The 22,847-nt window shown below is 32.5% G+C and overlaps 2 protein-coding genes across 4 annotated transcripts; one reads left to right on the forward strand and one right to left on the reverse strand.

The window, feature by feature from the left end:
* Window positions 1-8,887: 8,887 nt before the first annotated feature.
* Window positions 8,888-18,318, forward strand: LOC114739922 (subtilisin-like protease SBT5.6). Its single transcript, XM_028928025.1, has 9 exons — window positions 8,888-8,977; window positions 9,090-9,285; window positions 9,371-9,568; window positions 10,248-10,359; window positions 14,663-15,224; window positions 15,932-16,029; window positions 16,122-16,479; window positions 16,843-17,056; window positions 17,545-18,318. The coding sequence occupies exons 2-9, from the start codon at window positions 9,135-9,137 to the stop codon at window positions 18,093-18,095; spliced, it is 2,244 nt and encodes a 747-aa protein (XP_028783858.1). The 5' UTR covers window positions 8,888-8,977; window positions 9,090-9,134; the 3' UTR covers window positions 18,096-18,318.
* Window positions 18,319-18,717: 399 nt separating this feature from the next.
* LOC114739921 (pentatricopeptide repeat-containing protein At4g18975, chloroplastic) lies at window positions 18,718-22,228 on the reverse strand. Of its 3 annotated transcripts, XM_028928023.1 has the most exons (9): window positions 22,054-22,228; window positions 21,726-21,859; window positions 21,237-21,413; window positions 21,062-21,163; window positions 20,866-20,960; window positions 20,587-20,683; window positions 20,252-20,395; window positions 19,399-19,611; window positions 18,718-19,271 (listed from the first exon to the last, which is right to left on the reverse strand). In XM_028928023.1, the coding sequence occupies exons 3-9, from the start codon at window positions 21,345-21,347 to the stop codon at window positions 19,065-19,067; spliced, it is 969 nt and encodes a 322-aa protein (XP_028783856.1). In that variant the 5' UTR covers window positions 21,348-21,413; window positions 21,726-21,859; window positions 22,054-22,228; the 3' UTR covers window positions 18,718-19,064. The 3 variants fall into 3 exon arrangements, with proteins under 3 accessions (XP_028783856.1, XP_028783855.1, XP_028783857.1); XM_028928022.1 differs by having other exon boundaries at window positions 21,237-21,859; XM_028928024.1 differs by lacking the exon at window positions 21,062-21,163 and having other exon boundaries at window positions 21,237-21,859.
* Window positions 22,229-22,847: the final 619 nt, after the last annotated feature.

Raw genomic sequence — 22,847 nt, forward strand, 5'->3', positions numbered from 1 at the left:
AATACCTTCCCCCCCCCCCCGGGGCGGGGGATCAATATCTGGAAAACGTTTAATTTGCATTATTGTCGAGTGACACTAGTCAAAAGTGCAATCCCCGGTGGGAGGTAGTCACTATTTTTTTTTTTGGTTCATAATTGATGCACCTATGATATATTTTACTGAGATTTCGGACTCATAATAGAAAGTACTTACTAAATGTTAATGAACATGGACAAATATGATAGGATTAAGGAAGTATATTTGTTCAAATGTACATATGCATGGTGAATCCGAAGTAAGTCAGTATATTTGTTATGATCCTAAATATAAAATCTAATTTATATCAGAAGTATCAAACAATTAGACTGCAAATTAAATTTTATATTTATGACTGAATAATTGTGTTACAAAATAAATTTTATATTTACGACGGAATGTATTATTATTATTATTATGAGACTCTCATTAACATTGGATAAGAAAAGGGTAATTTTCTAAATACATGGTCTAAATTTTCTTCTATTTTTTATGGCTTCCTTGTATATGTAATAGTGACCTATGTATGATGTGTCTCGCTTCATCCTCAAAAGTCAATGTCAATAACAGCTTGCATACTAACTCAAGTTAATTGCAAACTTGCAAAGCTCCTTTTAAGAGATACTCCCTCCTCCGTTCCTTATTATAAGAGACATTTGATGCTTATAGTATATTCCTATATATAAAAGATACTTAAAAGTTGTTTCTATTTTTTTGTATTGATTTCCTATTTTATTTATATTTATTTTGTCTCCAACTCATATTCTCTCTCCCTCCCACTTCTCTTTCTTTTAATAATTTGATTGTTCTCTTTCATACTCTCTCTCCTTATTAATAGGGGTATTGTTGAAAAAAAATATTATACTTTTTACACATTAATTGTCCTCAACTAATTTTAACTGTTTTTTTTATCAACGTAATTTGATTATTTGTCTCTTATAATAAGGAACGGAGGGAGTACTTGTTAGCAAGTGGATTACTATGCTATTAGTCAGAGAGTGAATAAAGGAATCATTAGTGCCATTTAAGTAGGTTTTCTTTTTTCTTGTTGAAAAAATGAATCTGATATACAGAATTAATTAACTTTAATTAGTTTTTAATGCCAATAAGGTAGTTTTTCCCCTTCATTAAAGATGGGAAGATACACAAACACACACACCCAGTTAAGCATAATTCACTATTCAACTCTCAAAAGATATATAATTTTATGTTAGCCAAAAAAGTCAAAAGAAATATAAATATACGCTTTATTTGTTGCATTAAGCTCATATCTTGAATATGACACGGCTATATAAACCTATGAAACCTTATTATATGATTTAAAATATCATTTGCTGATATTAATATGAATATTATTACATTCATATAAAATATGTTAAATCAATTGATCATAGTGTGTATTAATAAATCTTCCCTAGCAAGGAGTAACTATACCCAGAGTTTAGTTCAAGCAATCACCTGAGTTTTCAAAAGTTCAATGTATAATTCAATAAGTTCACACTTTGGGAACAAGAAGCTCAACATGCATTTAGTAGGGCATTAGGCATATGGTACTTGGAGTGGTCCATGCATGAAATCTTCTGGTCTTTTCGCATTTATTATTCCTTCCTCTCTATTTATTGCTTTATTGCTGTGCAGAAAAAAAGAGAAAACGGACGTGTAAACCAATAGTAGGGTGATAAGAAACAATTAATGTGGTCAAAAAATTAAGAAGCAATTAATTATTGATGTAAATACTAAAACCTGTTTAGTTTAAAATCTCTCAGCTCACAATTAACCCTAGCTCTCAATCACAAGAATTAATATAATTTTTGGTTCATCTTTATTTTGGTTTTAGTCAATTAAATTTTATATTATAAATTTTGATTTCTCAAGGTTCTTTTATTCAACACATTGGTATTAATAATTTTATAAAAACTTAGACCATCTTGCTCCTTAAAAGCCAAATCCTATGGTTTGAAATTAAATTTAAAATACCAAAATCAAAATGAGGACAAATTTGAAAAAATAAAAATTATATTAGCCCATTAATCCTAAACCGCATTTTCTCTGAACAAAATTAGTAGCAACAGCTAAGATAAAGCTTTAAAACACCATTGAACAAAAAAAAAAAAAAGGAAAACTCGGAATCAATCAAGTAATCAACCCATCACCCTAAACCGGAGGGCATGTGAGAATTAGGCAAGTCTGAGACTATTGGGGAAGATTTGAAAGTTTCAAAGGGGAGGAACATTTTCATAAATGGGAGTGGGTAGTATAATTTAATGTGAGATTGCGTTTTGTCAAAGTGAGTAACGTGGTAGATATAAATGACCCCATTGATAATTTTGATACATTTAAGACAGAAAGTCACAGAGGCTCGTTCTTTTCTTCCGTAGACACAAAGTCTTCATTATGCAAATTAGAATTTACAAAGTACTCTTCTAGTCCTATTTATACGACACTTCTAATATATTTCATACAGGTTAAAAAAAATTTTAAAATATATTAATTTTTTTTAAAATATAATAAATTTTCTACTTTACTTTATTTAATATATAAATCTTTTAAATAAAAACATCCACATTATAATAAATAAAGGACAAAATAGTATATTTATATTAAAAATTTAATTAGGTGACTTATAAATAGGACTAAAAAAAACTTTTTACCTCTACCTTATACATAGAACCAAAGGAGTATGTATGTAAGCTGCGAATTATAGTTAGGTCAAGAAAATACTTAATTCCTCTTAAGCAATGTTAAGTGTTTGAACCTTGTGAACAGTAAAAAATTTAAAAATAAATAAATAAAAGAGCCCCCTCTAATTAGATCTAATAATATTAGAATTTCCGAAGTCAATTAGAAAAGTTAGCTTGGCAGAAACTTATTTGAATTTGAATGGTACATTGAAAAGAAAATCTCAGAAGATTGAAATATGATGAAAAATCAGAAACCAAGAGCTGGAAGAAAAAACTTGTTTTAGTTTCAACTTAACTTTCAAGTCGAAAACTCTTAATCACAAATATCACTCTTGAATATCAAAAGTAGCTTTTTTTTCATTGAAAACGCCAGTTTGAGTCACATTACCCTTAAATTCTAAGAGAGTGCACACTCCTCTGATTCATAATACAAATTGTTAGTTAAGCTTTCTCTCAAATCAAAGAATATTAAATGTGTTGAAGAATGTGATTGAAGCGGATGGAGCATATCAGCATATAGATTGAAAGCTTGCAACATATGATTGATAAGGAGGAGAGACTAGACAGATTTTCATTTGTCAAAGGTTACAGCTTTATTTGTGCATGCAAGTTGTCGTCGGTGTCGATCTTTGTGGATGGCAGCAACGCACCCACGTCTGGATCCCACCTGTGATCCCATCAGCGTCTTAAATAGGTCAGCATAATGGATGAATCTCATTGATTGAATATTAAGAGTTGCTTGTTGCTTCGTGTGGATGTTTATCTTAATTACATCTTCTTCATCTTTTCTTTTTTTTTCAAGTAACTCTCACTATCCCACCACTACTTTTTCATTGCTTTTATAGCTCAGACTTAGCTCATGCTCACTTTTATTTGACTTTATTGTCCATTACTTAACATGGAAAGGACCTGTGATATGTGAGGCTTTGTGTGTAAGTAGAACATTTCATTTGTATGTTATGAGATAATACAAGGTAAGATAGTACCCATCATGCTATTTCTCAGTTGCTTGGAGGAAAGATTTGATTTCATTACTTGTCACGATCAAATTAAAATGCCCAGATGGAAAGTTCAAAAAAAAACAAAATTGCCGGTGCGTCAAAGATTTTTTAAAACCGACGTTTGTGGTATGCATAAAATTAATTCAAATTCAAAATATTAAGAATGAAATTGCACTACAAATACAGTTAAGATACCAAATGCAATTGATGATCTCCTGGGCTAAAAAAAAAAGAAGAAGAAGTAGATGGCCTCTCAACTGCATTGGTTCCCAAATGTCTCTGGGCTCCTTTCTCATTTGAAAATGAAGTCCTAAAGGCCCAAACTTTAAATTGGATCAAATTCTCCTTGGCCCAAGTTCGGAGGAAGACCCAATTGAGGACTACCAAACAAACACTTAATTGGATTGGCAAAATCTTTTAAAACTTTTCAGTACACTGAAAAACAGAGTATACGAGGTTAGATCTAATGAAGTGAGTTAATTTTACGCAACATGACGATTGGTAAACACTGAACAAAGTTTAAATTCACATTGAAAAATGTACATCCAACAGTGCTTAAACAAAATTATCTTAAATGGAAGAATACCTCTAAGTAGTGAAAAAAAAAACCACATATCTTAGAGATTTAAGAGAGAGAGATCAAATTTTTTTGGGAAATAATAATTTTTAAATATTCTTGTCCAATTGGATCTCCAAAAATTTCCAAACTCCCTTTTCTTTCAATAGTCACTTTTTTGTTTGGGTAAAGATATGTTTGGCCACAAACTAAACTAGGGAGAAGGATATGTGTATACCTAGCCTTGGCAGGGTAAAGAAAAATTAACTTCAATTGCTGGGAGAAAGTGTAATATTGTCTGAGTTTGGAAGGAATATGCATATATTAGCTTTATGGGTTTTAGGCTATATGGGATTCTTGAATTAGTTCCAGCTTGGATTTTGAGTGTATAGCCACTAACCATTGCCTCCACATATTCTTGCAATGACACATTGTGAAGCAACCAAAGTCAAAGACATTTATCTCAATGAATAATTACTATGATATGTATACAACATTATCTCGAACTCTTAATATAAAAATTAAATAAATAATTTAAAAATATTTTTTAAAAATAGTTAAATTAATTATTTATAATAAATATGTATTGTCTCTTTTAAGATATATTTGTTAATCATTTGTATTGAAATTACCCTTTTCATAAAAGCTTTTAACATGTGCATTCATCATAAGAATTATTTTATAGAAAAAAAAATCAATAAATATAAAAAAAATGTACTTAAGTCTTATATTTAAGACTAAAATTTTAATTAGCTTTTATATTAAAAATGAGAAGTAACTCCATTTTTCTTCCACTTCGTGTATATAACAATGCCCTAGTTCTCAGGGTATTATTAGCTATATATCTTATGGAAACTGGAAGTTGGCATGCCATGAGATCTCATAGTTTGTGTCCTGTACCACTAATTCAGGCAAATGCTTTTAATCACACACATTTCAATTGCCGAATTCAATATTGTGTGTGGATGGAGGTCTTCTTAATATCTATTTCTAAATGATATATTTAATCCTTTTTTGTATAATATAACATGATATCTTTTATTATCATGTTAGATTTTATTGAGTAATGAGATTCAAGTATTATCCGGTTTAATTACAATAATTTTCGTAAAGCAATTATTTTTTTACATATTCATAAGGTTTGGAACTCTTTGACTTTATCTATGAACAGGGGAGTCCAATCTCTTTTTCCTAACACAACTATTATTATTACTTAAAGAGTTTAATATTATTGATAAATAACAATAGCATTGTGCGATCCATGACTCCGATTTCATTTATAATAATAAGATAAGGCTTGTCATGAAATCGTCTACACTAGTATCTAGTGTGCATGCTGATTTTTATTGGTCCATTTTGATGATAATGCCCCAAAAAACTAAAATATACTCATTTCTATATTTTATATTGCTATCCCCTGTTTTTAATATAAAACCTCATTTGATTTTTATTTTGATCGTCAATATAAAACATCAATTCACTTTGTCTCTCATATTTATTTTTATTTTTTTTAAAATAGTCCGTTCTAATCAATAAACTTGCTTAGCAAGGATATTTTAGAAAAAAAAATAACACCTATTTATTACAAATAACTAACATAGCATATTTTCTTAATCTATTTAAATTAATCAACTAGCTTTTATATTTAGGACCGGAGGTAGTGCTAATAACACATTCTTTTTGTAGACATGCCCACGTTCTGGTTTTATTGAAAGTAAATCAGAAGTCTTACAAACTTGTGGGGCAAAATAGTTTGGGGAATTGACATAAAATGTTTCTAAAGAAGCCGAAGCAGATAGAGGCAGAGTTTGGTAGTAAATGAACTGAAGCAGAAACATGGGGCTTTGAAATTAAAAGGCAAGCTTTTCTCTCAAGCTATAGATTGAATTATTCAAAGAACATATCACATTGGAGATAACTCTTGAATGATGTCTCATCGTATCAAAAAAATAATATAAAAAGCAAGGAAGAAAACCAAAAAAAGAAGCAAAAAAAGGGAGAAAAATGAGGCCTCCTATCAAAAAATAACATAAAAATTAGACACAAAAACTTATCTTAATCAAATAGTTTGCATTATTATGGTGAAATGGGCAAGTCCTACATGCTTATTAAAAAAGATCAATGTTAAGTATTATATATAATATTCTCTTATAAGAACAAGAAATACGTTAATTAATTAGCTTAAACTATTTTAAAAGGGAGGAAAATAAAGCATGAGCCTAGCCAATACTCAAGTATACTTTTAAGCAATGTTTTAAAAGCCGGACCGGAAGTCGAGCCGGAAAGATCAACAGGTCATGGTTCAATCGGTCGGATCGGTCGGACCGTTTGGTCAGACTGGTGATGCAATAATTAATTTAAAACAATATTATATACATATAATTAGTATATATGAAAAATATCAAATTATTAAATAATTTAGAAATGCATTTAAATAATCTAAAATTATAATGAAATCATTGAAAATGGACTAAAACCTTATATATTTAAATTTATGTATGTTTAAAATATTTAATGATATTACAAATTATTAATTCATTCAAATCAAAATATTTTTTTAAACGATAGACCAAATATCAAAACAAAAAGACTAGCAACTTACGATTTTAACACCACAATATATGAAATTTTCAATGAAATAATACTCTATGGTTATAAATAGTCTAAAAATATATTAGGATACTTAAGGGGATCAATTTTTTTATTTTTTCTTCTATTTTTTTTTAAATTTTTAGTATTTTTTCAGTCAGGCTAAAAAACCGTCCGGTTTTCTGAAAACCGTTCCGGTTCCCGGTCCAACTCCGGTTTCGGCTTAATAACGGCTCAACTCCGGTCCAATCCGGCTCAACTATATGAACGGTTTTTTGGTCCAAACCGAGCCGTTAACGAGTCCGGGTCACGGTTCAACCGGTTCGACCGTCCGGTCCGGTCCGGTTCTTAAAACATTGCTTTTAAGTCACCTGTCACTATTATTTGTCAAAATCCAAATAATAAATAAAATAAAGGATGAAAGGATTTGGTAAATTGCACATATAATAATGGCCTTCTTTCTATATTTTGATGGATTAATAATGAGAGGAAACACATTAATTGTAAGGATATTTATTAATTTTCTGGCAAAAAAGGAAAAGGCACCACATCACAATTAAAGCCCAAAGGTAACATATATAAGATATTAGTGGCCGCATATATTTGACTGCTTCTTGCGGGAATCTAAAAAGGTTCAATATCCCTTGTTCCTATATTTGAGAATCTGCCATGCCCCTGTTCTTTTCACTTAATTGACCTTTTCCCCTCTCCTTTAGATTTTTACCCATTTTATCCCTCTAACCTTCTGTTATTATTCTTATTAATTACTCATCCGGTTCTTAATATAAAACCTAATTGTTGAGTTGATTTTAGTCCTAAATATAAAACCTATTTATCAATTTTTTTCTAAATTATCCTTCTTGATACTCCTCAACCATAGTCAAATAGAAGAGGGAGAGGGGATATTAGGGAAGATGATTATAGTGTTTAAAAAAACATGTCATATTTCTTATACTTAACTAACTTACTTAACTTTCTTAATCTAATCAAATTAGTTAAATTAGTCTTATATTAAGGACTAGAAGAGTAACATATTAAAAACCAGATCCATTGGTGGTAATTTTGATCTCAAACTACTGATCTGATTATGATTTATTCGTAGTTGAACAGATTAATTTTGATAAAAAAATATTAAAAATAATTTCGAATAAGAAAAATAATGAATTAATTGATAAAATGAAGTTATTAAAGATAAAAGGGGAAATATAAAATATAAAAAGCCAATAAATACTTTATAAGAAAATAATTAAAAGATGAAAAATATTAAATATCTATTATATATCTGTGCTTAAAAAAGTAATTTTAACATATTTAAAATACTTTTTATTATAAAAATAAATAACTTTCGTTTATTACCATCGTTAGATTTTGCTTAAAAAGCAAGTCTGTCAGCTTAGGCTTATAGACTAATTAAGAGGAAAATCTCACGCATAGTGATAATCTAAAGTTATTTATTTTTATAATAAAAAATATTATTAAGAAATATTTTATTTAAAGGAATACTATTTTTAAAATGGAAGAAGTAACAATTATAATTACATTTTGAACCTTATAGATTAAAAACAATTAACGATGGACACTCAAATATTCTGACCCAGTAATTTCAAATATTATATAATTACTTTATCTAATCCTTATTATGAGAACTCTGTAACTAATTAAAACGTACTAATAAAATTAGTTAAAAGTATTAAATTTATTATAAAATTCAGGTGATTTCTAATATTATTCCCATTAACTATACTACATTTCAAACTCATATTAAGTTTTAATCTCTCACTAGCCTTATTAAACATGAGGATATATAAAAAAAAATTATATTTAGTGTCATTAAAACTGCCCAACGTTCACAAACATCACCAAAAATTCTTTGTAGAAAGGCTTGTATAATAAGGGGCAGAAGGAGTGTATGCATAAAAATGTAATCATACTTTCATGTCTCTAGTGTGGAAATGCGTGTATTGATAGCGATAACCTCTCTATAAATATTAATCCTCTTATCAAATTAAGTTTCATGCCTCATTTCCCCTAAACCAATGGCAACGCACAGCAGTAGTGCTTTCCTTACAACTCTCCTCCTCCTTCTCCTCCTCTTCCTTTTTTCCTTTGTCTCAGGCACCAAAAAGAATGAACAGGTTTCTTCTTCCTCCTCCTTCTCCTCATTGTGTTGCTTTATACGATTATCTGGGTTTAGTTCTGTGTTCGTTACATCATTACTGAAAGATATATTTTTATTATACATATCAGATCTACATAGTCGACATCAGAGGCGATCATGGAGACAGAATAAAGATGCAGGATATAGAACATATCCATCGCTCCTATCTTGTTTCTGTGAAAGAAACTGAAGAAGAAGCTCGGGCATCCCTTCTCTACAGTTACAAACACACCATTAATGGCTTCTCTGCTGTGCTTACCCCAGAAGAAGCCAAGAGGCTATCAGGTATAATCGTTTATAACTGATTCATTCAATTAGGTCATTGAATTAATTTATTCGAAGAAATTAAATTAGGAAACGTTTCGGACAGAAATGGAGGGAGTGGCTTCTGTGCGTGAGAGCCAACCAGGAAGGTACTCATTGCAGACCACAAGGTCATGGAAGTTTGTTGGGTTAGAAGAGCCATTGAATCCTTGGAAAGAAGAGGCCATTAAGAAGAAGAAAGGAAAAGACTTGCTCTCAAAAGCTAAATATGGACAAGATATTATTGTTGGAATGATAGATAGTGGTACGTAATATATATTAATCTGTCTTTCATTCTTAACATCGCATATAAATACATCTGCATTTCCATGCCTTTACCCCTATATATCACTTCTCTTCAGACATAAATAATATGTGTGTGTGTGTGTGGCTGTTTAGAGATGAATATAATCAAGAGTATGCGTTTAAGGACAGGACTCCGAAGGGTCATAACTAGTAAGAAGCCGGCTAAAGTGCCGTGGTTTGTAAGTTCAAAAAGCTTTCCTAACTATTTTTTTGGGATTGGATTTTCTCTTTATGCTTCATGTTTTTAGTAAAAAAGAGATTGTGAGTTCGATTCTACTTATAATGTCAAGACTTCAGTAGTTATCTCTTTAGTTTAAAAAAAAAAGAAAAGAAAAACAGAGTATGCATTTGAAAGGGATAGAACCCTTTGATTTGAAAATAGCCTAAACTCAATTTAATTTAGAACCTTTACACATTTAATGAAATCTATGAACCTTTCAAATTTAGCTCGTACCTTTTTTTATCCCCCCATTTTAATACTTTGAATATTTTTTTTTGAACAAAATAGAATGCAGCATAAATAACATTTTCTAACATGTAAATATTTTGGAGTCAATAATTTTGATTTGATTTTGATTTAAGACAGAGAATAATATGTATGAGTGAGATATTACATATATACAAAAATGCATAAGCAGGTGTGTGGCCAGAATCAAAGAGCTTCAGAGATGAAGGTATGGGGCCTCTTCCACAAAGATGGAAAGGAATCTGCCAAAATGGGACAGCCTTCCCTTCCTCCTTGTGTAACAGGTCACTTATTCTTTCTCTCTCCTCCCTTGTTTTTTTCTTCCCCTATTTTTATTTATTTATTTATTTATGTTTTACACTTTGACTGTGTACTGTTTTCTTCATTTTGATGTTACATTACATGAGAGACAACTGAGTCATACACACACATGTGAGTCAATATAGGTGTCAGGTACAGACACACATGACCACCAAGATTTTCTGGTTTTTTGGACAGTTACAGAAGAGGAATTTCTGCCCTTAATAATTAATAATTTACCCTTGCACCCCCAAAAAAAGTTCATGTTTAAGGCTGAATCCTTTTCCTGACAAAACTGACTCATTTTACAGATACCTTTTCCTTCTCTTCAATCTTGATGGGATAATCATTCATGTTTTTTTTTTGGGGGGGGGGGATACTGTATATATACATCTTGAGAATGATAATTATTTTGAAGATTAAGACCTTTAATATAATTTTCATTTAGATTTGGTTAAAAAAAATTGTCCTTTTGATGTAATGAGCATAGAGCTTGAAGTACAGCCAATATAATAAATTAGGGAGTTCTAGTAGCTTTTGACATAATCATTACATAATCTCTGGATTAAAGCTTAGTTGAGTTTAAATTATAATAAAGACGTTATCCAATTGTTTGAACTCTACCCCTCTTTAATTCTTGTGGGAAACTTTATAATGATGACAAGACAAACACTTTTTGAAACCAAAGTATTTTCTATATTCAACTACTTTAGAACCTTTGAATGCGCAGGTTCTTTCCTTAATCAAGCCACAAATTAATTAGTACCTTGTTTTCTCTTTCACATACACACATATATATATGAATGAATTTTAGAGTACAATATATATATATATATATTGTGTAGTGGCTTAGATATTACTAAAGCAAAAGCTGTCGATTTGTTTTCCCCTCAATTGCGTAACTTGTTTAGGGTTATGTCATTTTCAGATGTCACAGTCTTTATACATATTATAACATCAAAGAATACCAAAAGCAACTTAATCTACTTGCATTTATATATAGGATAATGTGCACAGAATAATCCATTACCTTGTTAATTAAGATAGCTTTTATTTTATTTTATTGAGAAAATGTCAGCTGTTTTCAAAAAGCGTATAAATTAATCAAGTAAGTTTGGAGGTCATTTCAAAAAGAGCATACCTAATATTTCAACTCGGTAAGAATAAACCCAAATATATGCCCCTTGAATTATATTTTTGTGTATATATGCCCTCTCAAATTTTGAGTTATATGCATCTAAGTTTTGCAAACTTTAATACACACAGATAATAAGTAGTTAACAAAACCACTAGTAATTAAAGATATATGCATAAACCTAGGAAAGTGTAGGGAGATTCATTGTAACGTTTCAAAGCTTAAAGAGGTCATCTATATATAACATATATCAATCTTTTATGACTTGAATTATCTTTATTTTACGTTATGGCAATGAATCAGAATCTCTCCTTTTTTTTTAAATTTTAAAAGAAAAAAATCTTAAAAATACATGTAGACAAGATAATATATTATATCTGACCTGATGCAATTAAAATTAAAATTTTAATCATAAACTTATCATAGATAGCCTTTAATTATTATCATGTGGACAAGAACATAAATGATATAACTAAAGTATGGGAAATTACAGATAATTGAAAAGAGCTGCACAAGAAAGCGGGAGCAAAGGATTTCAAAATGACATGAAACAGATTGAAGTTTTCCCATTGCACTGTGCCATATATGTTGCTTTGTTGAACCTGTGAGACACCTTTTTCGAGGAAGAAGAGATTAAGGACAAAATGATAAGAGTCACAGAGGGCATTTTCAGTGCCATCTTTTGAGAAGCAAGTGGGGCTAAGTCTATATATAACACACTTAGTGGGTGTCCCTCTCAGTCTCCCTAGAGTATATATTACTTCTAATTTTTAATATAATAACTAGTTAATTAATTTAGATTGATAAAAAATTATTTAAATTAGTTATTTATAAAAAAATAAATATTATATTTTGTAAAATATTCTTACTAATCAAGCGTAAGTAACTAAAACTACTATTACTATGAGAATTATCTTGAAATAAAAACCAAATTATCTCTTATATTAAGAACCGACATAGTGTGTGTGCATATATATATATATATATATATATATATATATTATACGTCTAGCTACGTGATTCTTTCTTTGTCTTTTTGACTTAATTTCCTTTTGTCTTCTTTCGTTTTCTCATCTTGTGATCTTCTTTCGCGTTCCACTGTCCTCCTCTTCAACCTCTCTGCCCCTTTTCCATTATTTTATCCTCATCACACTGTCTTGTCCTTTTTCTGGGTCATCCATGTTCCGCACAAATCTCTTGTCCACACCCTATTCATTATAATAAGTGAACTAATTAATTGAAAGTATATATTATTGATTCCATGGTTAATTAATTTAGCACGGGTTGATGATATGAATTTTATATTATTGATTGGTAGAATACCAAGTTCATCAAATTAAAAGGCACATGGTATGAGCGTCTTGATCAGAAAAGAGTACAAGTGTACTGTTAAAAACATGCCTTCTAATTCAATTCAATTAAAGTTTGTTGCAATAATCTTCAATTTAAATTGGTATAGAGGGCAAGGATTCTCGTTTTTTTTTTTTACCAAGTAATTGTGGATTAAGTCTTCATATATATATATATTCAGGAGATTTATTTCTTGCATTCTTTTCTCGGTATTATAGCCTCTGTTATTACTAAAAATATTCCTGATATATACCTTTAAAGAAACAAGTTACGATTGAAATGGGGGGTTAAGAGCCTATGGGTAGTCCAATTAATGAAGAATGTTTGTAACTACTTGAATTAGCTTAAAATAATTTTTTTATTTGTTTTACTAGATAAAATTCTTATCGCATATTTTTTTGGAAAAATCCCAAAAAGATGACTATTGAATTTCAAAATTCCAAATCAGGAATTACTACAAAAATGTGTTGTCATTTGCTTTTCGAATGTAGTCATTTTCTTTACGAGTTTAGTAACTAATACTGATTTAGAATTTTAAAATTTAACAAGCACTTTTTTTAGATTTTCTCTATTTTTTTTATACACCCGAAATAATTCTTATCACGTATTTTATCTTTTGTATAACCCAATCACTCTCAAGTATGCAAGGAAAGCAGTTAATCCGATCTTGAGCGCGTGAAAGAGTGAGGCCTTGTTTGGAATTATGTTTGAAATCACTCATGAACACATGGTAAAATTCTTCTCACATGTTTATTTTGTATTCTATAAATCACGATTAAAAAACTGTTTATAAAGCCCTCTAAATGAGCCCAAATCAATTTTTATTTTATTTATTTATTATTCTTATTATTATTATTTTGGTTTGAGGGGGCTTGTTTTTTTCCTGAGCTGTACTGGATTGTGTGTAGCTGATAAGAAATTGAAAAGCGGAGAAAGGTGTTATGGATAAGGTAGCGACCTTTTGCAATATGGATGGTCCATGAATTTCGAGGTGTGTTGAACTTTGTGGAGGTATTTTTACCCCCAAAAAAAATAATAATAATAATAAAATAACGTACAACATTTCGATTTCTCTTATGAGTAGTTCTTGTTATTAACATTTGTTAAATTTAAAACCCACATATTTAAATTTCGTTCAGAAAGTAAATCTTAACTAGTATTTAAGGGTTTTATTCCCCTTCCTTTTAAAATTTTCTATTCTCTGTTATCTTTCAATTATCATCACTCTGTTTGAATTTCTATTTTTTAAATTAATGTGAAACTTATTTATTTTTAAATTAAATAAGCATATAAGTGGTCATGATTATATATATTCAATCAGCATTTTCAGTCCACACAATTTTCTTATATCTTTCTTGCATTTTGTCCACATTAAGCCCTTATATCTTTTCGGACTTTTTTTTTTAAATTCACCCATCTAACTTTTGTTTTCATTGGGATTTAAAATTAGAATATGTTACCTCTGCTCCTAAATATAAATAAAACTTAGTTTGTATTTTGTAACATAATTTATACTATAAATTAAGTCTCATATTGACATATTTAAGACAGGAGGTAGTATTTGGATAAAGGACAAATGAGATAGAAACAAAATTCAAATTTAAATTAAAGACAAACTTTATATATAAAAATTTCTCCTTGCTTCTAGTGCTCTTAAATCCAATTTCATAATTAAAATGGCTAATTTAATGATTGATTCTTGCATGCAAGAATCACATTACATAATTTTCAGGTGAAAAAAAAACAAAACTAATTTTTTCTTAAATAGGAAATTGATTTGTCGTTCAATTCTTTATTCGCAGGAAGATCATCGGAGCTCGGTACTACCTGCAAGGCTATGAAACAGCATTTGGCTCTCTGAACGAGAAAGAAGACTACAAATCAGCTCGAGACAAAGACGGCCACGGGTCCCACACAGCCTCCATAGTCGCCGGCCGCACCGTCCCGAGCGCGTCGGCCCTCGGTGGATACGCGAATGGCACGGCCTCCGGCGGAGCTCCGTTGGCCCGATTGGCCATATATAAAGCGTGCTGGCCGATCAAAGGGCAATCCAAAGACCTCGGAAACGTGTGTACGGATGTTGACATGCTGAAGGCCATCGACGATGCCATTGAAGACGGTGTCGACGTTCTGAGCATTTCAATTGCATATCCAAAACCTCTCTCTTACAGAGACGACGTGATTGCGAGAGCGGCTTTGGAGGCTACGAGGAAGAACATTGTGGTGGTTTGTAGCGCTGGCAACTCTGGGCCTTCAAGTCGGACTTTGTCCAACCCGGCTCCGTGGGTCATTACAGTCGGGGCAAGCACTCTGGATCGGACCTTTCTTGCCCCAGTTTTGCTCCGTAATGGGACCAGAATTGAGGTAATTAAATTAAATGTTTGTTTTTTGCCGGTCTTCTTCTAAATATGATATTCCTCCGCTCCTTAACATAAAATCTATTTAACTAATTTGATTAAATTAAGAAATTTAAATAAGTTAGTTAATTATAAAAAATATAGCATATTTTTCCTAAAACACTATAATCATCTTTCTTAATATCATTGCTCTCTCACTTACTTAATTATGGTTGAGAGAGTACCTATAGGATAATTTAGAAAAAATTGATAAATATAAAAAATAAGTCTTATATTTAGGACCAAAATTAACTTAACAATTAGGTCCTATATTAAGAACCGGAGGAGTATTGTTTATTAAAAAAATGATATTGTTAAAAATGACCAAAATATGTCTTATTACGTATTAATTTTTTTATAAGTATCTTATTTTCATCCATACAGCTAATTAATCTAAATTTAATCATATTATTGCTCCTTAAATGGCAAAACTTTTCTGTTTTTATTTTTTAAAGATTTGTAAGAATCATGGGTAACACGTACGAGTCATGACAGTATGAGTAGCTTTATTTAATAATAAATAAATAAATGTTAAAACAATAAAGACAATTGAAGTTTTCAGGTATATTCTTTCGTCGATATTAATATGATGTGTTATATGTTTAAAGAATGTGAGTGGGTGCGTGTTCGTGTTTAATTATAATAACATTTATTTTGGTTTTGAACACTCTATAGGGACGATCAATCACACCAATGCAAATGAAACGCAGCTTCCACAAATTGGTATTCGCAGGAGACGTTGAAAATTCAAGCGTTGCCAAGAACGACTCAGGGTGATTATTGTTAATCATATTCTGCGACATTAAACTAAGTGCATCTTAAACTAAGGAAAGCTAATCAAAAAACACAAACAAATGAAACGCAGGTATTGCCTGGAGGGCTCGCTGGAGGCCAAAAAGGTTAAAGGGAAGATAGTTCTGTGCATGAGAGGGAAAGGAGCGAGAGTTGCAAAAGGCTTAGAGGTGAGAAGAGCTGATGGGGTTGGTTTAATTCTGGGAAACTCTGAAGCATTTGGAAACGACGTACCATGTGATCTTCATTTTGTTTCAGCCACTGGTGTGTCGTACCAGAATGCCCTCAAGCTTCTGCAATATCTGCGTTCATCTAATGATCCCAAGGTTCAACTTCTTCCCGGAACCACTGTGCTGCACACTAAACCTGCTCCTCTCTTGGCCAACTTCTCTAGTCGGGGTCCTAACATTGTCGATCCCTTTGTTCTTAAGGTAATATTTCCTTCATGCACACAAACTTCCAAGAAAGTTACAGTTATGAACATAAATCTAAAGCGAGAACCCATCCTAGAAGACTAGCTTGTTGGATGGACGAATCCCTTAAACTTATAAACTACACTTTACTTGTGAGACTGATAACTGTTACTCTCATTTTGCTTTGGACGAGACCACAAACATAAAATATAACTTTCATTCCATGATTTATTGATGGCATATCAAACGGATTCTCTATAATCATTATTCCATGACACTACATTCCCTATGACTCTTTGAACCAAACGGGCACTTTATGTGCATCTGAGGAGGATAAGACCAGAAAGTTAACCTCTTTTGTGTGTTTGGGGTGAAATGCAGCCAGACATCACAGCACCAGGAGTGGACATATTGGCAGCATGGACAGAAGCAGATGGGCCAACAAGGTCAAATAAAGACAACAGAGTAGTGAAGTACAACATATTTTCTGGTACTTCCATGTCTTGTCCTCACGTTAGTGCCGCTGCTGCTCTTCTCAAAGCTCTACACCCAACTTGGACCTCTGCTGCTATCAGATCTGCCCTCATCACCACAGGTACCTAACCTTCATTCTCAAATTTGATATGATAACCTGCCTGTCAACAGTAGTTCACTTTTATACGCTGATAGGGATGACGATCATTCAGATTTGACCCATACAAGAACTGCTTGATTTGTCTCTTGCATAGGTTGAGTATGGTCATATTTAATTAGACTTTAAAATGGGCTCAAAGGAAAAAACATAATCCAACATGTATAATTTGGGTTTGAGACAAGGTCAAGAGAGAGATGATCTGATATGTGATGAATGATCTGCAGAGAAGCCATACACACAAATAAGATAAATCTACAACATTGGATGCAATTATCTCACATGTAATTACTTAAGCAGAACCTCATGGTTAATAATTTATCCAAAGATTTAATTGTTAACAGAGTTTAATAGCATTATACGGTTCATGTAACTGACCCCTCCTAATAGGATGAAGCTTATTATTGTGGTCATCCTAGTTAATTACCAGTTAAATAATGGTTTTCTTGCAGCTAGCACAACAGACAATATGGGAGAGCCAATGAAAGAAGAAACAGGAAAACCTGCGACTCCATTTGCATATGGCTCTGGCCACTTCCAACCTCTGAAAGCATCAGACCCTGGGCTAATTTATGATTCTTCCTACATTGACTACATTCTTCACACATGTACCCTTGGAGAAACTCAACGATTGAAACTCAACTATCGCTGTCCAAATCCATTACCTGACCCTAACAACCTTAACTATCCATCCATCCAAATTCACAGGCTCAGTGGGAGCAAGAAGACCGTTGTGAGAGTGGTCACAAACGTTGGTAGCCCCAAGAGTGTCTACAAGTTCAGTGCTCAGTCACCAAAGGAATACACCATCTTAGCCTCTCCGAATGTTCTGGAATTTGAAAATGTTGGGCAGAAAAAGAACTTCACCATCACAGTGATGGCAAAAAGAAGTCAAGTACCAGAAAAGATTGAGTCAGATGAAGATCAGTACTATTTTGGGTGGTATGCTTGGACTTACAAGCAATATGTTGTTAGAAGTACAGTTGCTGTATCTTTTCTATAATGTTTCTGATATTATTATGGTTGTTTCTTAGTGGCGTTTGTCTTTTACATTTGAATTGTACATTAGTCAAATGATGGAAACATTACAGATAGATATAAAAGAAAAGGCAAAATAAGATTGGGATTCAGGAAGGACAGTAGGATCATGGGACTGAGATTTGGGGATTGGTTTGTACTCTCTCAGGATCAGCACGATATAATGTCACCATGGTTTGCTTCCTCAACTTTTTTGTTCTCTGGCCTCTCTGATGTTTTAAATCAAGAGGACTCAGATTTATGCTTCGAAAATGACCGAGATTTTCTGCTTTCATGAATACTGTATTAGATATTATATTTAAAAATTAGATCTTCTGAAGTGAAAAATTAACCACAAATAAAAAAGATGGTGTGTTTATTTGTACTTCTTACTTCAAAAGACCTACTGTCTCTTAAAAGGCATTTCTCAACTTTAAATCTAAAAGCATGCCATCCGTGAACAAAGAGCATGTATTTTAACCTAAAACACGGGAGAGTTGAGAGTTGCAAGAATTAAGTTGCTGGCACAAAGTTAAGTAGATGGAAAAATTATGAAAATACAATTATATTTTCAAACACTTCTTACTAATAGTTATGAACAGTTTTCATATTTATAATTTCTTTTCTATAATTGACATATTTTGCCATACTTTTAAGTTCAATAACACGCAAGTAAAAACACTCTTGCATTATATCTTACAGCATCCTAATTCATACAAGGACTATATCTTGCTCTATTCCAACGTACTCTTCGCTCCTTGAATTAAGCGGTTTCCATACACAGTTATACAGAATTGACATCAGCAGCACCCTTGGGAATTTTTCCGTCCATCTAACTTCATAGAGCAAACTAATGAACTTTTGCATATACAGTTACGTTTATTTACATTAGAATACATTTCTAAGTATCTCGGATCCAGATGAGACTGTTTCCTGGTTGAAACACAATCCCATTTCAGTTGGTTGATTCATCATCTTCATCCCATGTTGTTCTCACTCTAACCCGTTCACCATTAAAGTGAATATACTTCCACTTAATCCCATATCTTTTTATAACCAATCTCATCTTTTCTTCTTGACCTAGTTCTCTGAATGCTCGTGCCACTCTGCGAACTGTGTCTTCATCGGGTTTTACACGCAACTCCTCCATGTCTGCAAATACCTGACCACACAGAAAAGAAAGCAATAGAGCTCACTACGTTGAAGCAAACATAATTTAGACACACGTACAAAGAGTCAAACTCGACAACTGCAGAAAAATCCACGTGAAGGTGAGAAAAGAATGGTACCTCTATTATCTTATCAGGCATATAATGATGGTCATACAATGCAATCATCCTTGAAAAAAGTCTCTTTGAGAGAGAGCGCGTATGGGCATGTATAATCATGTTCCACAATGATTCTGCTTCCTCAACCCTCCGATCTCTATCAAATGCCAGAAGAAGAGTGTCATAAGTCCCCATTGTTGTTCCTTGACCTCTGCTTAACATCCACTTTGCCACCTGAGTAGTGTTAAGAATCAGTAACCAGTGATATTTCTTTCCATCACCATATCTAATCGAAATCAAGTATTGATATAGACAACACACTCAGGGCTAACGAGTGAAAGAGATACCATTCATCAACACCTTAAGTTCGTTTTCTTATGCTCATATGCAAATAGTGACATTCGTAAGAAGGACCAGTACATAACAACATTCATTAATATTAATAGATGACATTTCTTTTATTTTGATGAAAAAACAAAAACTTGAAAATTTTTAATATCCAAAACATACGTAAGATGTAGATCTATAAGCTCGAAAAGAATACAAACTGGACCATTTTCTCAATTGAAGAATAACACTAGCTGGGAATTTGATTTAAGCAGAAGCTACATCAAGGGGAATCAAATTTTGATCAGACGAGCTGCTGTAAATATTTATAAGAAACCTTATCTTGTATCCTAAATCTGAATCATTTACTTAACTAATTTCAGCTTTCTTTAACCCATTCAATTATCCAAGGAGCTGACAACAAACTTTAATTTATTCGCAGGAAAAACAATCTAATGTCAAGTCCCAGATAGCACCCAATTTAAGCCAACTCATACAATTATTAAAAACCATACAAGAATAACCCTTAAGAATATCAAGGTCATACTTGAATTAGCTGAACCCACTGGCCCCTTTTCCTTAAGATTTTTAAAGCCTTGGCAACTGCAATCAATGGGAACTCTGTCTCCCAAGCTGTCCATTTGTCCAATGCCCCATAAACAGCCTCTTTTTCATTAGGGAGTTCAGACACCTGCCATTTCCGAATTAACAATGCACAACAAATTAAACTACACAGATAAGGCCGACTTCTTTTTCCTACCACCGTCTGGTTAATTATTTTGTATTTTTGTTCATTACTTGAATTAACACAAATTACTGTTCATTTTTTTAGGTCACCAATTAGAATATTCTTAATGAAATGAAAAGGTTAGAGAAGCATACAATCCTGATAAGACTAAGCGCCTTTTGCCCAGATTTAGCAGAATCTCTTCTTTGCCATAAGTGGTGCTCCTTCTTTCCAACTCCTCCTTTCCCTTTTCTGCATTCCAAGTTAAAAAAGAAATCACGAATAGGATACTCAAGGCTTGGAATACACCCTATTTGACCTATAAAGCTTGTCATGCATTGTAGCATTAAATGATGAAGCATGAAGTATACAGTACTATACAAAATGGGAAGCAGAAGTTGATAGCAACTTATCGGGAAAATAAGATAACTTACTTTTCCAGCACTCTGGGTCTACCTAGTGCTCTTCCGTTATGGCTGAGAGATGATTGGATCAAAGGAAAAGCTAATGCACTTCTGATATAATTTTTCTGCGATGAAAACAAGTATAATCAGAATTTCCCAAATCAAAATTAAGTCAAAATGCTACATTGAATATCTCCTGTCTTTTCATTAATGGTCAACACTGTACCTTGTGTGAGCCACATGTTATAGGCTTTGAAATTCTATAACCAAATAGCAGAGCTCCAATATCTGCCTTAGTCTGAAGCAACATTCTACTACCGTCCATACTCTATCAAAAGCATTACATAATGAAGTGGTTTTTCTGAGCAACTAGAATATAAGACCACAATACATGCCATTACCTTAAATTCTACTGAAGACAGAATCGGACAAGAAATTGAATTTCCACATTTAACAAGCATCATACTTCTGTTACTCTTTAGACTCAGCTCGCTCAATATCTCAGATGACATGAAACAAAGGCTTCGTCATTGTATCCCTCATCAACAGAATTCCTCAACAAACCAAAAAGAACATACCTGTCCATATAACATAATTGAAACGAAAACATCAAAACAACAATATTCTTAATAAAGAACTAACTGCCCGCTGTAGTATTCTCCAATAAGTCAGTATCCTTAAACCCACATAAAAGCGCTGCTTAGAGATTAATTTGTATAGGGAGGATTTTCAAACTGCCACATTAAGAAAACATAAAGCTAGGCACCAATTTTCTCAAACATCACATGCAAGCATTTTATCAAACCGCTAAACTGCATCTCCCTGGGACAATCCAGCAGAATCGCAAGCAATGAACAACGAATATCCATGATGAATAGAGAGACTTTTACGTCACCCAGTGCGATTCCTCCTCACAAAAGCCATCACATCTCTCAGGACCTTTTATCTTTTCTTTAGCAGTATCATATCAATGAAGCAATGTCAGACTAGAGACTAATAAGCAATAACAATTCAGGAAGCCCCGCTGCACAAGCAAAATACGAAGTTTTTAACAAAGCCACCAAGGAAATAGATGCCCCAGAAGGCCAGCAGAGGATTAAAATCTACGTGCTCTAAAATGCAAAGGAAAAAAAATTTAACCAAATCTCTATGAATAGAATCCACCTCAACCAGAAATTCTTGGCGAGGCAAAATAAGAACAGGAAGCAGAGACAATACCCAAGCAAAGAGCTTTCCTCTCTCTAAAAACAGGGTGAAAAGAGGAAAAGGCAACTTGTTTAGCAGCTACAGCTTGCCCAGAGGTGCCTTGCGGGCGGGGCCTCCCTTGTTTCCTCTTTGCAGGTTCGAGCTGGGAGAAGACGGAGGAGGCCAAGGAATCAGAAGGAAAATTCGCAGCTGTAAATTATTTGCTGTAGAGATATTGGGTAATGGGCAGTATGCCAGCATAAGATAAAAGCTCACGTTCTCTTTAACCGCGACGTCAGTCATGACTCCGCTGGGCAATAACGGCAAAGACGGGGAGCGAAGAGCAATCACTGAAGCATGATCATAAAGCCCAATTGACGCCTCTGGCCCATTGCTCATGAACTGCGTCATAGTGTCATGCTGTGTAAGTCTAGAATAAGGGAAAGTCCATTCACATTATCCAAAAAAAAGAAAAAAAACCAATTAGGATTGAGTCTAGATGGAGTTAGTCCTTGACAACATAACGAATCAATATTCAAATCTCTACTGAAAAAAGTATCTACATTTGGTACTTGATAGTATTTCGAATAGAATTACCTATAATAAGACAATACATATACTTTAGCAAAAAAAAAAAAAGTGCATTGCTTATGAAAACATTAGTAGCTGATGTTAGTTTGTTATTCTTATTGTTCAAAGTTGACGAATCATTAATTTTACAAAGGGTGTATTGCAAAATATTAAAAATCAGACCAATCAATGAATTGATCAAGACAATAGTTTAAGAACTAATGATTCAAACCGGAGTCAACTCATAATTAAACTAG

This window comes from Neltuma alba, unplaced genomic scaffold (assembly GCF_004799145.2).
Source record: "Neltuma alba isolate B1F8T4 unplaced genomic scaffold, ASM479914v2 tig00002985_pilon, whole genome shotgun sequence".
Lineage (NCBI taxonomy): Eukaryota > Viridiplantae > Streptophyta > Magnoliopsida > Fabales > Fabaceae > Neltuma > Neltuma alba.

Excerpts from the sequence above, each read along its gene's own strand:
- LOC114739922 (XM_028928025.1), top strand. The coding sequence starts at position 9,135 with ATGCAGGATATAGAACATATCCATCGCTCCTATCTTGTTTCTGTGAAA. Across the intron at positions 9,569-10,247 it reads TGTTGGAATGATAGATAGTG|GTGTGTGGCCAGAATCAAAG; the intron begins GTACGTAATATA and ends ATGCATAAGCAG. Across the intron at positions 15,225-15,931 it reads GTAATGGGACCAGAATTGAG|GGACGATCAATCACACCAAT; the intron begins GTAATTAAATTA and ends AACACTCTATAG.
- LOC114739921 (XM_028928023.1), bottom strand. The coding sequence starts at position 21,347 with ATGTCATCTGAGATATTGAGCGAGCTGAGTCTAAAGAGTAACAGAAGT. Across the intron at positions 21,164-21,236 it reads TGTCTTCAGTAGAATTTAAG|AGTATGGACGGTAGTAGAAT; the intron begins GTAATGGCATGT and ends TGCTTTTGATAG. Across the intron at positions 19,612-20,251 it reads AGTGGGTTCAGCTAATTCAA|GTGGCAAAGTGGATGTTAAG; the intron begins GTATGACCTTGA and ends AACACTACTCAG.